Raw genomic sequence first — 15,080 nt, 5'->3', positions numbered from 1 at the left:
TTTGAGGAGTTTAGTGCATTTGCTAGGTCGTAGTCCTAGCAAGGTGAACCCTAAACCATAGGGCGAACAACATTGGGGGAACATAGATCTGGAGGCATGATTGTGTGAGATATTATGCAAGTGAAATGTAATCTTGGGGCTTGTGTTTTTAAGCATCATCAATTGGTAATGTAAATGCTGGCTTTCAATGATAGGTCTTTTTACATGAGTAATGGAGAGTTTTGAGCCCAAAAAAGGTTGGACAAAAATATTCCTAAAACTCCTCTAAGAAAATGCTAAAACTGCTCAAAGCTTCTAAAAGCTTGCTAAAGTGACATATAATTCTCTCTTTACCTGAGCTTTATACTTCATTCTTTTTTGAGGATAGTGATATTTAAATTCCTTGTTTTGCACACCCCTCTCACTTTAGCTGGACTCAATGTTGGTGGACATCCTTCTATTTTTCCATACACTATTCCCTCTTTTATATATATCATATAACTGATCTTCTACAAACAAGCTTCAAAATGTCTTTAGTTAATTGTAGAGGATAACCAAATTCTTATAAAAGGGTGATGTCAAAGAATCACAGCCCACTGAAATCAACTTTAGCAGGCTTTACCTAGTCTAAGTTGCCATTTGTGATTAGTGCAACAAAATGCTAGTTAAGAAAAGCTATACGATAATAGTGCTACTTAATTAATCAAGCAGGACTAACAATATTACATGGTAGTGATTAGTACATGCTGGTCCTCTTTTTATTTAATTATTTCCATGCTCATTCATGGGTTACGTCGGCTAGTGCCGATCAGGTGCAGTCGCAGCAAGCGCAGCTGCAGCTGCTGCCGCATTGGCACTTGGTGCAGTCACAGTTTCCGCCTTCAGACCCAGCCGCCATCTCCATGCTCCTCCTGCAGCATTACCACAAACATCATCCCTGCGTTAGCTTTCTTCATAGAGACAAGTGAGAAAGAGTAGAGAGAGAGAGAGACCCCTCGTGGACAATTGCTGCAGCAGTCTCCCCAGTCATGTCCGGGTACATCTTGCACCTAGTCATGAGGATCAAAATTAGTTACGTGAAAATTAATTGCTAAAGTCTTCTTTTTTTTTTTCAGATGACTAATTAGAACTCGTACCCTCCACAGCCATTGCCGCACTGGCAGCTCGAGCCACAGCCACAGTTTCCGCCGCAGCAAGACATGTCGTTGCTAGTAGAGAAGAGAGCTTGGTTTGCCTGAACAAGTGTTGAGAGAAGTGTGATCATGGTGGAGCAAGATGCACCCTTTTTATAGGCCTCTTGCAATAGTTGTCAAAGTAAAGTAAAGTGCCCAGCACAGACAAATTAAAGCAGTGTTACTGAATCAGTCTGAGTGGATCGACTGATGGTGAAAGAGCCACCACCACCACCTCCTCTCTCCTACCGTGGGATAAAGTAGTAGAGAAAGAACAATTCCTTCAGTTCTCAGTGTCAACCCAACAATTATTGCCCTTATCATTGCAGCTGAGGAAAGCATATATGTGTAGGACCTTGAAGGTCACACTGGATGGTTGAGGGCGAGCGAGAGAGGAATCTCATCCTCACCACAGTACAACACTCTGGGTATGAATGACATGTTATACAGTGCTGGCTCTGACTTTAATTTTCCTGGCTCTGAATCTGATTGAAGCATTTCTCAAATGTGTTTGGGTTTTTTTTTAAAGTCCAAATCACCTGATTAATCCTGGAGGTAAACGATTTTTTTCGTGATTCTACTAATAAATTTGAAATATAGTATAAGATCACCAAGAACATATGCAAAGATTGATATGTTCATCTGGAGAACATGTTCCTCTAACATGGAACTGATTGATATGAAATAAATTAGAGGGCTGATAGAAATAAAATTGTGCCGCTTGAATTGTTTTTTGAATTTTCAAAATGCCCCTTAGAGTTTTGCAATTCTCACTTTGCTCCCTATAGTTCTGATCTATTGTCAATACACTCTTGACTTATAAAGGAGTATTGATAAAAGGGAGAAAAGTATTGCAAACCGATTCAAGAGAACACTTAAATTGGATTTATGCATACTGAAATCTAATTGAATAAACACTTGGACACATCTTGATAGGATAAATATTAATTCAATTCTTAGGAGCACATTATAATATAAGAAGATACAAAGATTGTATTGAGCAGTAATCGTGTTATAGAAAGTCTTTATTAAAACCACCACTCCTAGATGGTGGTTATACTTGATGTCTTACTAGATGTATGAAAGGCAATGATATATTTGCAAAAGAGTGATTGTGCTTCCAATAATGAAGACCTTGAGAAGGAGAAATGACTCTTGTCTATGCTACCTTCCATTGATGGTGCCAAAGAGTTTCTTCTCTCCCACAAACTCTATCCATTGATGGTGCACACTTCACTTTTCCTCTCCATCAATCATGTGCTGCACTGATTCGTTCAAAAAGGCCAGCACACATTCCATGAAAGTATTGTGACCTCTATCACTAGTAGAAGCTTTAGCAGATATATATTCTGCAAAGAGCTTTTAGGCTTCAACTTGTTTGATTAAATATTCCTTCAGATTAAACAATCAAGATCTTATTGATTTCAAAGATTTGAATGCATGGAACAATTGTAATATTTGCTATATTCTTGTTTTCCAATTCCAACTATATATTTTTTTTAAATGACAAACTTTACTAAGTCACACTCAAACTCTATAGAATACATATAAAGTATACCTAACTTAGATATTTATAAACAAAATACACTTATTTCAAAAATTATCTTCTACTCTTTACCATTTTTGAAGTGGAGTTTGTCTACGAGCTCCTAAAGAAGATGGAGGCCACTAGCGTCTTGACTTGCAAGGAGAAGAAGGCAAGCACATACAAGAAGTTCTCAACTTTCACTTTAGCCACTCAAAAAGTTGTAACCCTATGCACCCTGCTTCAACTAAGAAGACAGCTGCAAAAGAAAGTTCCTTTGATAAGGGTTATCATTCCCTCCTTGGAGAACAAGATGAAAATCAAATCTTTAGTGATAGATAGTAATTGTTAACACGATTACTATAGCAAATACTTGTCTTTCCAAGGGCAATTTTTTTTCCCTCTCTAATCAGTGAGGTCTTCAACTACCAATCCTTTTATCATATTTCCCAAAGACAAATTCTTTTCTTTACTCTCTATCTCAGCTACATGACTTCTTTCTACAACTTCTTCCTCTAAATCTTTTTGTTAATTAGCATTTTTCCATTGTTCACATCGACACCGTAGTGTTTGTTTTTTTAGAAAAGGACAATCATTTTGATCTTAGATTATTGCATCTAACTAGTCCACATACAAATCAATATCGGGATGAAATCTCTTCATGTACTTCCGGCTTGATGCTTGATTCATAATTGAACTAAGATCTGAGATATCTATAACATGAATCTTCATTCCAACTACCAATTGGTTGATAAATTTGCTACTTGACATTCTTTGAACATCAAAACTAGGATTTTCAATTGTATTACCATGTGCAATGTTAAAACTTCAATTCAATGCACCACCTTTCTCGGCATTCAACAAATCATCAATGCTTTCTTGACACACAATGCGCCGCCTTTCCATATCACCAAAGAGGCCTTTATCGGGTAAACCCACTGCGCTTTGCTAAAATCACACTCACCTGTCATTTGCCCAAAACACTTTGTCATCCTCCACAACAAACGTATTTTATCCATTGCCAAAGAACAAAGCATACAATACAAGAATTTTGACACTGTACAAATATGAACTATCGAAATAGTTTCTGTTGTAGGCAGACATTTTTATGGCCTCACTCAGAGAAACTTGTAACCATAGAGAATGATTGCAAACAGCTACAATGGGAAGAAATGAAAAGAGGGTTTCAGATATCTTCCAGATATTCAAAAGATAACTCCTCTAATAATTCATCCCATACAAAGCTCTCTATCTCAACACCAAGAGAAACCGCATCAGGTCGAAAATTCAACCATCCATCATCCTTGACATAATCTTGAGCCACAGAATCTTGACACATGAGATTTGGTTGTGACTGTGAATTAAGATGTATAGTGATCTTTTTCCAGACCTCCCCAAGCACATTGGACTCCATTGGCAGTGTTCTAAGCTGGGAGTCGAAGTGTGAGAACCAGCTTTGGAATGAGAATCTTTCATATAGTTCCAATAGGATCTCATTGATCATATCGGATAGGAGCTGGTGATGAGGAGAAACATCTGAAGATTCATACGATGCAAACTCAAGATAATCAGATGGCTCACACGACTCTTGAGAAAGTAAAGGGCCAACTAGCTGTGCTCCAGCATACTCAATACCAATGATACCAGATTTTGTCAATGCATTTCTGACATAGTCGAAATCAGCATCAGCTTCACGATCAAGGTGAGTTTGAGATTTGTCATCAACCACAAAACTTTTTGGCTTTCTTTCATCATAACTCTGGCTGCCATCACTCATCGCATGAATAATATTGAAGCTGAATTCATTGTCTGTTATTCCCAGAAAATCATGCCCATCGACATGTAGACTCCCTGTGTCAGTCTCTGGATCTGCTAAAACCCAAATCACAAAGGAAATTGAATCAAATAGTGATCACTGAAGAAGACAATAAATATCTTATAATCAGAACTATGGCAGGTAACATGTTAATCTTCTTCCGTATACTCGTATTCTTTTCAGTTTTTTGTTTGTTTACTTCTATTGAACGTGTTCCAGAGTCGAGAAAAATAACAACACAAGTTAAATCAGTATCTCCAATGTTCAAGCTAATCAATGAATAGCTTCAACTTTATAACTTACGTTTGCTGGATGTTACTTTTAAATTTCAACAACCTATTTTGTTTATATTTATGCAATAAATGGCAAAACTTTACCTCGGGGTAACTCTAAATTTGTTGGTCTGAGAAGATCGACTTTAGGATCCAAGTCAATAACAGAAGTTGAGCTTGGTGTAATTGACTCATCAATGGAATCCACTTCAATTGCAACAGAGCTATCTTGCATCTGTGGTGAATCTGAAACTTCATCAACATCACACTTTTGAAGCTCGATGTTAGACCCATGCTTACGCAACGTGATGCAGCCAATACTTGTCTCAGATGTACCAGAAACACTGCTCATTTCATCGTCTATGAGTTCATTCGATATACTTGGCAACTGTCCTCCAACAATTGTTGCATCAGCACTTTCAACTGAAGTTTGTGCTAGAGTTGTATCAAGTTCAAAACTGGACTTGATATTCAGAAGTTCATTTCCCAAGTCAACTGCCTCATCCATACCTGAAGGATCACTAGGTGTGCTTTGTTTCAACAACATAGTTCCATGATCCTCTTCAATTGGCATCAAACTCTGCGAAAGTCTTTTCGATTCTCCAGTTGAACTGGGCTTAAATGTATGTTGATACAAATCTGAGGGCTCACTAAGTGAATGAGATCGTCTAAATCTTTGAGAGTGCACTTCTGAAGGAGCAACAGGACTATCACTTTTGCCTTCTCTGTAAGATCTGGCTGAGGCAGATCGGAGTAACATCTCTTTCATGCCATCTCCAGTTACAGGTAGTGTCTGACCATAAGGGATCTTATGGAGAAGTCCATCCATGGAAACATGGCGGTTCTCCTTCTTGCGAACGATTGCATCTCTCACATGTCTATTAGCATTATTAGAATGACTCGAACCGGTTACATGATAAACTTGTCTTGGGGACTCGAGAGATGATCTAGACAAGAAATCTGAACTATTATGAGCAGTATGCTCATCAAGCTCAGCGATCCTATGCTTAAATGACTTTTGTAGGAGATTCGGTGATGCCATGGCAACATATTCCTGCGAACTTGACCTGCGAAAGTCCTTCATGACATTCTTCAACGTGTCGGGATCATCAATCATTTCTGAGAATGACTCATTCTGTACACTAAATAGCTCCATTGTTCTGGCAAAATCATGAGACTGGATGTTGTTAGCTTCTCTTCCCAGCCTATCAACTGATTCTTCCACCACTTCTTCATTTTGTGCGTCTAAACCTTTGATCTCGGCTTGACTAGCAAAACTTACACCTTTGATGGTGCCATTCCTCCTGGTTTCCTTTCTTTTAGATGATTCTGTGCTTTCAGCTGGAGGAACATAGTTGTTGTAGTCCGAGCGATGAATGGAATTGGTGCGCGTTAAGCGCAGTGTCACCGACTTTTGTTTCTGAAGATGCTTCCTAAATAGTTTCTTTACGATCAAAGATTTGACAAGAGCCTTGCCTGAGCTTCTTTTTGGCTGGTTGGCCTTGTTTAAGATCTGGAGCATGTAGAACAAACTAAGCAAGCAAGATATTTGATCCCAACAGATTGATACTCTTAGAGTAGAATCAAATCAAAAGCAAATAGAACAGAATAGAACTCACAGGGACTCTTGCTTCATCATCCACATTGTCATGCTCATTTACTCTCAGAGGCAGATAGAACCTCTTGTTCTTATCTCCTGCAAGTAAACTAGGAAACATTAGAAGCATAAGATTGAGTTGGGAATCTAAAAATTCAGGCTTTAGAGGAAGTGATTGGATCGAAGAACCCTAAAGTGGAAAACAAAGATTAAATTGCGGAAACTGTGTTGAAAAAGGACTCACTCCCAGAAGGTCTGCTGCCGCTGCGATGATTGCCGTCGTCGAGCAGCTTTCTGACGCCGATCCGGTGGTGCAAGTCGAAAATCCGCAGCGGCCAGTCCCACACACAGCTCCGGTAGTGCCTCTGGAACACGGCCGTGGAGTTCTGGTGCTGCAAAAGATTCTCCATCAAAAATACCTAATTTCTCCCCTCAAAGCATCTGCCGTTTAGTCCGCCGAAACCGGAAACCCTGGAACGAAAGCGAACCCAACAAGCTAAATCGCCAAGAAATCATAGGAATCGCATAAAGCTCGAGCCTTTTTGATTTGAAAAACAAGAATCTTCGATCAAAATAACGAAGAAACAGTGGAATCGAAAAAAAAGAAAGCAAAAAAGAAAAAGGAACCTGCTTGAGGGGGCGGCGGGTGAGGGCGAATTAAGAAGGAGCGTGAGAGAGTGGGAACCTGCTTCAGCTTGTGTTCTACTGGGCGGTCGTAGTTGGAATTCTGTCCTTCTTATTGCGTGCTCTTCCCGGTCCTCCCCCAAATTTGACGAGATTTTTTTTTTCCGGCGTTGATTTTTTCGTATTGGAAACGTACATTTCACTTTCATCACTTTTCACTGTGGTCTTCAACGAATTTTATATCTCTGAATTGCATGCCAACCAAGAACACTACGATATCAGTCAGTCAAGCAGTCTGTTGGCAGTATATAACGCAGTAGCTCAGCTACGATGATGTATAACTGATAAAACTGCCTTCTGTTTAGCTGCATGCTCTCTCACTCTGCCCGATCTTATTTTTCATTATTATTATTATTCATCATTTTTTTATAATAATATATCGTAGTGCAATTTTGCAGTAAATTAAAATATATATGAAATAGTATATTTTTTTAAAAAATTTGGCCAAATTCTTTTATAGATTGGATGAATGAATGGTCAAAGAAAGAGCTGTTGGTAGGAGAAACAACGTTATTAGGCGGGCGTCGAGGCTGCTGACTGAGCTTATTGAACAATTCTACATGCGAGAGACATTGATAACGACCGCATCTAGAAATGCAGCAAGTGGGACCCATCCCACTCGTTTGACTTTTTCAGTCGCCTCGTGTCGAATAAACAATACGAATGAGAATATTGACACTCGTTTTGTATTTGTATTTGGAGAGGAGAGGACGAACAAGTACAAACAGCTCGGAGTTAAAAAGGACTATCAGCGAATTCTTTTTCTCTCTTTTTTAACTTTTTGTTTTTGTTTCTGTTTCTAACAAAAAGAATTTGAAAATGTAGAAAAAGAAATTGTTTCTTATCATTGTTTTTTTCCACTGAACAGATGGTTCATTTTAAGTAAACCTAAGGCTTTGATTTCTCAATAGGAAATGAGGGAAGGAAAATGATTTCTTTGCTTAAGCAAGAGAGAAAAAAAGGAGAAACAAACAAAAGAATAGAAATTGCCTGGTTTCCCTCCATTCTCAACTTGCTCTCATATGGTTTTAATCATCCCCGTGGATTCATTTCCTCACAGATTAAACATCCTCCCACTTACTTAGGAGGTTATTTGATACTCTAATTTATCTCCCTTCATTTTGTTATTGGGTAGTGATAAAAAATACTTGGGATAAGCAAAATCACCTTGTGCTTTGCCGTACGTAGAGCTGTCAGACGGGTCAATCCATGGCGGAGCGGGTCCGCCCGTGACGGGCCAACCATTTGGCGGGGCGGGCCGTCAACTTGGCGGGTTGAGAAATTTCCTACCCAACCCAATCCAAGGCGGGTCGCGGGTTTGGCGGGCCAACCTGCGGGCCTATCAAATTTTTTAAAAAAATTTTAAAAAATAATTCATATCTTCAATGTTTTACTTTGAAAATATTTTATCAATCAAATGTATTCATAAACAAGTATTTTAAATATAAATGGACATAAACAAGTACTTATGTTGGGTCAAAAGTACTATTTTTATTTTAAAATTATAGCAAAGAAAGATAATAAACTGGCATAAAATTATGCAACGAAGAGGAATAGTAATTAGGACTCCTGGCTGTGCGTCGAGCAGTTTAGATCAGTGGTACCCTGACTGTGCGTACGTAAACGAATCAAATAAGAAGGTCATCTAATTTTAACAATGCCATCTTGTTTGGGTACACACACCAAGCTCTTCATTGTGCATAATGTATGTTTCAGATTTATCCCATAAATGAATCAAATAAGAAGGTCATCTACTTTTAATATTAATCGACTTTGTGTGCATATATATTTCTGTAACTTTTGTCTATCACACTCAATTTCACAAGTATGGACTTTTCCTAATTAGTATTCCTCTTAACGAAGAAGATAATGAAATACTACAATTTAACCCCTGATACTCTCGCAGTTGCAGCATTGACTACTGATATAAACTGCTTACATATGTTTCTCAACCCGCGGGTCAACCCAAGCCCATTGCGGGCCGACCCGCGCGGGTCGCGGGCCTAGGCGGGTCGGCCTGCGGCGGACTTGGGTTGATAAAATTCCAACCCAACCCGCTTAAATTGTTTGGCGGGACGGGCCTAACCCAAATTGACGGCTCTAGCCGTATGGTCTTAATAATCACTTGAACAATTTTTACAAATTTAGGTGTATATATCTAGGGATGGTTCGGTATGATATATCAAATTTTGTATACGATATTGTATACCATACCGAAAATTTTGGTATAAAAAAAATTTATACTGATATCGTATTGAAAATTTAAAATACCGAAATTTTAGTATGCCGAATTTTCGATATAATATAAATTGCGTACCGATCATACCGAAGATTTTGTTATACCAAAAAATTTGATATACCAAAATTACTTTGACACTAAGAAATATAACTAATTCAGAAGTCACACAATACTCCTATTTATAATAACAAAGTATTAATAAATTGACAATAAATAATAAAATTTAAAAAAATATGATCAATCATAACCATAACTAAAATATTGATTATAAAAGAAAGTTCACAAGCAACAATTAACATCATATAATGATTACAAAAGAAGTGTTTTTTTCTTATCCAAGAAAATTTACTTATCCAAGAAAATACAAAAAAAATACTTTTTAATTTGTCTTAGGATCAAAACAATGTGAAGTGATATCGCACATTTTCCCCTCCAGTATAATAGGCACACAACATACTTGTAGAAGTAGATGTAAGATGAAGATAATAGATTCTTAATTATTTTAAGATATGCATGGATGAGAACTTTAAAATCACTAGAAATGATATCTTACCCAACTTCTATTGCATGACTATCCCCAATTTTCACTATAGCAATTTTTAAAATTAATTTTCTATTATAGTAGTAACGAGCGTTATGTTAGTGCAATCGACCTCTAGGGTTTCAATGTTTGATAATGTACCTAAGTCTGGTCAGTTTGATCAAAGGTTGATTCAAATAGGACTTCATATTCGGAAGAGAGAAGTTTAGTTATGACTAGATGACTAGCAAGGGTAAGTCCTAACCAAAGGATACGTAGGTAGGAAGTCCTAATGAGTGAAGTCAGGCCCTAGTGAGTGAAGCAAGGTAGTGAAAGTCCTGGTGAGTGAAGTCGAGCCTTAGTGAGTGAAGCTAGGTAGTAGAAATAGTGGTTAGTGAAGTCGGGCCATAGCGAGTGAAGCTAGGTAATGGAAATCTTAGTGAGTAAAGCCAGACTCTAGTGAGTGAAGCTAGGTGGTGGAAGTCCTGGTGAGTAAAGCTGGGTAACCCTAGGGGGAGGTAACTCTAGGTAAAATATGAAAGACTAGTTTCCGATCGACTGCACACGGTTGATCAGACCAGTGAATTATTAATAATGTTAACACTATTTTTTCTTTAGCATTTTATATATACTGTGCTAACTCAGTGTTGCAGGCAAGGCTTAGTAGATTAGCTTGGCCGGATACTAAGCAAGGTCAAAGAAAGTCTAAATAGGTCTGAAGGGCCAAATTTTTGACAGGTAAGTGAAGGTAAGTCACTTGAGGAGAGTGACTCAGTGAGGATGCATCCCAGTTGAGAGGATAGTAGATGTCAGTCCAATTTAGGTCCATTTTAGAAACCTAATTGAGACTCTGACTAGATTCGGGTCTGGAGAACAGGATCTAAGTCATATTTTGATCACATTTTTAATGTGCTAACTCTGTTTTGTAAGGTAAATTTTATGCCTGGACTAACTCTGTTTTACAGGAAAGAAGAGGCTGAAAAAAGAGTGTCCAGGCACCCAGAAGGGATCCGCGCGCCCAAACTCTAAGCATGCACCCAGAGTTGGTTCGGGCCCTCGGACTGTTGGTTAGTCCTAGGAAAACCGTACCGGCTCCACTGTACAAAAATTTTGTATAAGTGTCGAACCTTTCCTTAAATAACCTATTGTGTTCTTTAGAAGTTAAATTAGGAATCACAGACGGAAATTAACATCATTGATTCCAAATTTAACTTATATATTCTTAATGGTTTAGATTTGAATCGCAAGCGGAACTTAACACTATTGATTCAAATCCACCTATGTTATTAATTCTATTAAATATTAATTTCCAAAATTGGCTTCCAGGACTGCATGGCGAGGCACATGGCCTTCTTGGATATGGGAGCAACCACCACCGCCTAGATAAAGCCTTTTAAGGAAAACTAATATTTAATTTCCTTAAATAACTCTAGGTTAACCAAAACGAACAATTGAATCACAAATTCGAAAACAAAGAAAACACAAATTCGAAACAAATCCGAAAACTCTAGAATCATATGCCTCTTGTGTTTGGTATTTCCAAAAATAACTTATACAAAGAAAACTAGTATGATGCGGAAAATAATTACTAGTTATACCTTTCTTTGTAAGCAAATAACCTCTTGATCTTCTACCGTATTCCTCTTCTTATCCCGGACGTTGTGTGGGCAATGATCTACCGAGATGAGAATCCACCTAAGCCACCTTCTTCTCCAAGCAATATTCGTCCACCACAATAGCTCCATGAAAGGATGAGGTTCGGCCACCACCAAGCTCCAAGGGATGCTTCCTTTCTCTCCTTCTTCTCCAAGCTAGAATCCGGCCACCTTCAAACTCCATGAGATGATGAGGTTCGACCAATGAAGAAGAAAAGGAAGAAAAGAAAACTGATATGGCCGGCCACATCAAGGAAGAGAGGGAGAGAAAAAGAATAGAGTCGTTAGCCATGAAGACACCTCTACCCCTTCTTTTATAATCCTTGGTCTTGGAAAATAAGAAAATTTAAATAATAACTTCCTTAATTCCTTTGCCATGAAAAAGAAAAATTATTTTAATTAAAAACAATTTTCTTTTCTCAATAATAATGGTCGACCACCTTTTCTCCCAATCAAGGAAATTTTAATTCACACAAGAATTTAAACTTCCTAATTTGCTTCCGGAATTTTAAAAAATTTCTCCAATAATTTTTCCCTTCATGGTGGTTTATAAAAAGGAATTTTTATAAATTAAATCTTTCTTTTAAACATGTGGATAAAAAAAAGTTATCTCTAAAAATTAAAATATCTTTTAATCTACAAATAAGGAAAGATATCAAATCTTTTCTTAATCTTTTGTAGAAGCTTTATAAAAGAAATATTTAATTTTTAAATTCTCTTTTAAATCATGAACATGGTTAAAAAGGAAAGTTTTCTCAAAATTAAAATCTACCTTTCAATTTACAAATAAGGAAAGATTTCAAATCTTTTCTTAATCTTTTGTAGAAAGCTATAAAAGAAAAGATTTAAATTTCAAATTCTCTTTTAAAACCATGATATCCACATAAGAAATAATTTTAATAAAAATCCCATTTTAATATGATGTGGCCGGCCACACCAAGCTTGAGTTCAAGCTAGGGCCGACCACATCAACTCAACTCATCCTATTTACTTGGCCAGCCCAAGCTTAGGTTCCAAGCTTGCTTGGCCGACCCCAATATGATGGGTATAAAGGTGGGTAAGAAGTGGATATGTGGTGGGTATAAATCTCTTTATACAAGAGGCTACGATAGGGACCGAGAGGAGGAATTGGTTTTGGTCTCCCGATGAAATTAAGCTTCCCGTGTTCGCCCTGAACACACAACTTAATTTCATCAATAATAATTCATACCACTAAAGAATTATTATTGAACTACCGCACCAATCCCAAATTACATTTTGGGCTCCTTATTCTGAGTGTGTTAGTCTCCATGTTGTTGGGGTTGCAAGGTTACAAACATAGTCCCATATTGAAAATACATGGAAAAGATCATGGGTTTATAAGAGAAAGATATCTCCATTGGCATGAGGCCTTTTGGGGAGAGCGCAAGAGCAAAACCATGAGGGCTTAGGCCCAAAGTGGATAATATCATGTCATTGTGGAGATATCTAAATTCTTTTCGATCCTACAATTGGTATCAGAGTCCGGACTGCCAGAAGGTTTAACCGCCGACTGTGCACAAGAGCTATGGTCTGATTGAACCATGTGAGTACAATATTGACCTCGAACAAAGAAAGTGGGGGCTCCTATGTTCGGATCAAGAGGACCAAACACCAGGCAGGAAGTCCTAGTTGCGGCTAGGCAAGGAAGTCCTAGTAGGTCGGGTGGACCGAGGGGCAGGAAGTCCTAGTAGGTCGGGTAGACCGAGGGGCAGGAAGTCCTAGTAGGTCGGGTAGACCGAGGGGCAGGAAGACCTGGTGGGTCAAGGATCGGACGTGGGAAGCCCATGGTCCTTTGTTTGAGGGGGGGATTGTTGGAGTTGGAAGGTTGCAAACATAGTCCCATATTGAAAACACATGGAAAAGATCATGGGTTTATAAGAGAAAGATATCTCCATTGGCATGAGGCCTTTTGGGGAGAGCCCAAGAGCAAAACCATGAGGGCTTAGGCCCAAAGTGGACAATATCATGTCATTGTGGAGATATCTAAATTCTTTTCGATCCTACATTTCTCAACTTATCGGGCTTATTGATTTATCGAGCTAAATCTCACCCATTGATAAGTCAAAAAAAAATAAATACTAAATATATGTGTTTGTTATTATATTAGAATCAAGAGCACACACTTCCATAATAACTAAGGTCTAGTTCTTTTATAAAGTCAGTACAAAAAGAACTTACCTAAAATGGTCCTACTCAATACACTTGGAGTGTATCAGTGTAATTTATTAGTTAAGATAAACTAATACTTAATTACACTACGACTACTTCAACGGTTTGTTCCTTTCCATTTTAGTCGCGAGCAACTGTTTATAATTTATAAAGAACCGACAACATGATCTTCTGTGTGTGACACCACACACCATGTTGTCTACTATATAAATTAATTGAACAAATTACATTTAACAAATAAATGTAGATATTCGACCATTGTGATTCCTTTTTTTAAAATAAATGTTTATACAAAAGCTAGACTTTTAGTATACACTCTAATACGGACCAGCTTCACCGGGCGGGTGCCTGGCCAAGCACTCGAGTGGTCTGCGCACTCGGAGTTGATCCAAGCGCTTGGACTAGAAAAGTCATCCAGAATCTGAGTTGAAGCACGACGACTGGCCGAATCACGTCAATCGTCCAGGTGCTCGGAGGTGGATAAACTTGATGGATCAAGTTTCGACAAGTGATCATTACGTCAGTAACGATCTAGGTAGTTCCAGGTGCTCGAAATGAGTCTATATAAAGGCATTCGACCATCAGCTTCAAAAACACATCTGCTACGACTTTTATATTCCACGACACCGAAAGGCTGCTCCAAAGTTCGAAGAACATATAGTTCTTCAAATTTCCTTTATGTTTGTCGGTAACATTTATATTTCAGTTCTTGTACTCAAATCTTTGTAACTCATTTTAGAACTGATACTAATTACCGAACGAAAGCACTCAACGAGTGTAGGCCTTGAAGCAGGAGTCGTCAAAGGCTCCGAACCATGTAAAAATTACTTGTGTCAGTGATTGTATGTTCATGTCTCTTTTCTGCTACATATTCTCGATTTTCAAAAAAAAATGAAGAACGCTATTCACCCCCCTCTAGCTTCGTAATGATCAAACACGTTAACTCTGTGTTGGCTATTGTAGTAACTATGAAACTGTAGCTGCTATAATATGATCATGATTTATTTAATTCCGTTGTAGCAGTTATGAGTCTATAGCTGCTACAATACAAAGTCTGTATTCTAGCAGCTATAAGACTTATAAATGCTACAAGTCTACAACACAAAGTTTGTATTCTAACAACTACTTTGTGTTATAGCAACTACATAGTTTCTACAATTGTAATAGCTATTTGGTGTTGTAATAGTTACGTAGTTTCTACAATTATAGTAACTACATAGCAACACAATTGTAATTGTAGCGGCTACAATTAACACAAAGTAGTTGCTAATTGATTAGTTCTACAACCATAAATATTACTTTGTGATGTGCTTCAACAATTATAGCAACTACGTAGCTGCTATAATTATAACAGTTAATTCACAATTAACTGCTACAACACAAAGTAGTTACTAATTGATTAATTCATAATTAGTTATTACAATTATAGGT

General features: G+C 37.8%; 2 protein-coding genes across 2 annotated transcripts; both read right to left on the bottom strand.

The window, feature by feature from the left end:
- Positions 1-657: 657 nt before the first annotated feature.
- On the bottom strand, positions 658-1,319 carry LOC121971826 (metallothionein-like protein 2B). The gene is made up of 3 exons (XM_042523279.1): positions 1,116-1,319; positions 972-1,028; positions 658-890 (listed from the first exon to the last, which is right to left on the bottom strand). The coding sequence occupies exons 1-3, from the start codon at positions 1,241-1,243 to the stop codon at positions 788-790; spliced, it is 288 nt and encodes a 95-aa protein (XP_042379213.1). The 5' UTR covers positions 1,244-1,319; the 3' UTR covers positions 658-787.
- A 2,348-nt stretch (positions 1,320-3,667) lies between these two features.
- On the bottom strand, positions 3,668-7,199 carry LOC121971823. The gene is made up of 5 exons (XM_042523277.1): positions 6,989-7,199; positions 6,606-6,832; positions 6,384-6,460; positions 4,870-6,277; positions 3,668-4,545 (listed from the first exon to the last, which is right to left on the bottom strand). Exons 2-5 carry the CDS (start codon positions 6,769-6,771, stop codon positions 3,863-3,865), a joined length of 2,334 nt encoding a protein of 777 aa, XP_042379211.1. The 5' UTR covers positions 6,772-6,832; positions 6,989-7,199; the 3' UTR covers positions 3,668-3,862.
- Between the last annotated feature and the right edge of the window lie 7,881 nt (positions 7,200-15,080).

The sequence above is a fragment of the Zingiber officinale genome, chromosome 4A (assembly GCF_018446385.1).
Source record: "Zingiber officinale cultivar Zhangliang chromosome 4A, Zo_v1.1, whole genome shotgun sequence".
Lineage (NCBI taxonomy): Eukaryota > Viridiplantae > Streptophyta > Magnoliopsida > Zingiberales > Zingiberaceae > Zingiber > Zingiber officinale.
This window is presented reverse-complemented; position numbering and strand designations above follow the sequence as displayed.

Bases quoted from the DNA above. Each gene is read 5' to 3' on its own strand.
- LOC121971823 (XM_042523277.1), bottom strand. From the start codon at position 6,771: ATGGAGAATCTTTTGCAGCACCAGAACTCCACGGCCGTGTTCCAGAGG. The intron at 6,461-6,605 runs GTGAGTCCTTTT...GTTTACTTGCAG, and splicing joins CGGCAGCAGACCTTCTGGGA to GAGATAAGAACAAGAGGTTC. The intron at 6,278-6,383 runs GTGAGTTCTATT...TACATGCTCCAG, and splicing joins ATGATGAAGCAAGAGTCCCT to ATCTTAAACAAGGCCAACCA.
- LOC121971826 (XM_042523279.1), bottom strand. From the start codon at position 1,243: ATGATCACACTTCTCTCAACACTTGTTCAGGCAAACCAAGCTCTCTTC. The intron at 1,029-1,115 runs GTACGAGTTCTA...CCTCATGACTAG, and splicing joins TGCGGCAATGGCTGTGGAGG to GTGCAAGATGTACCCGGACA. The intron at 891-971 runs GTCTCTCTCTCT...GTAATGCTGCAG, and splicing joins GCAGCAATTGTCCACGAGGG to GAGGAGCATGGAGATGGCGG.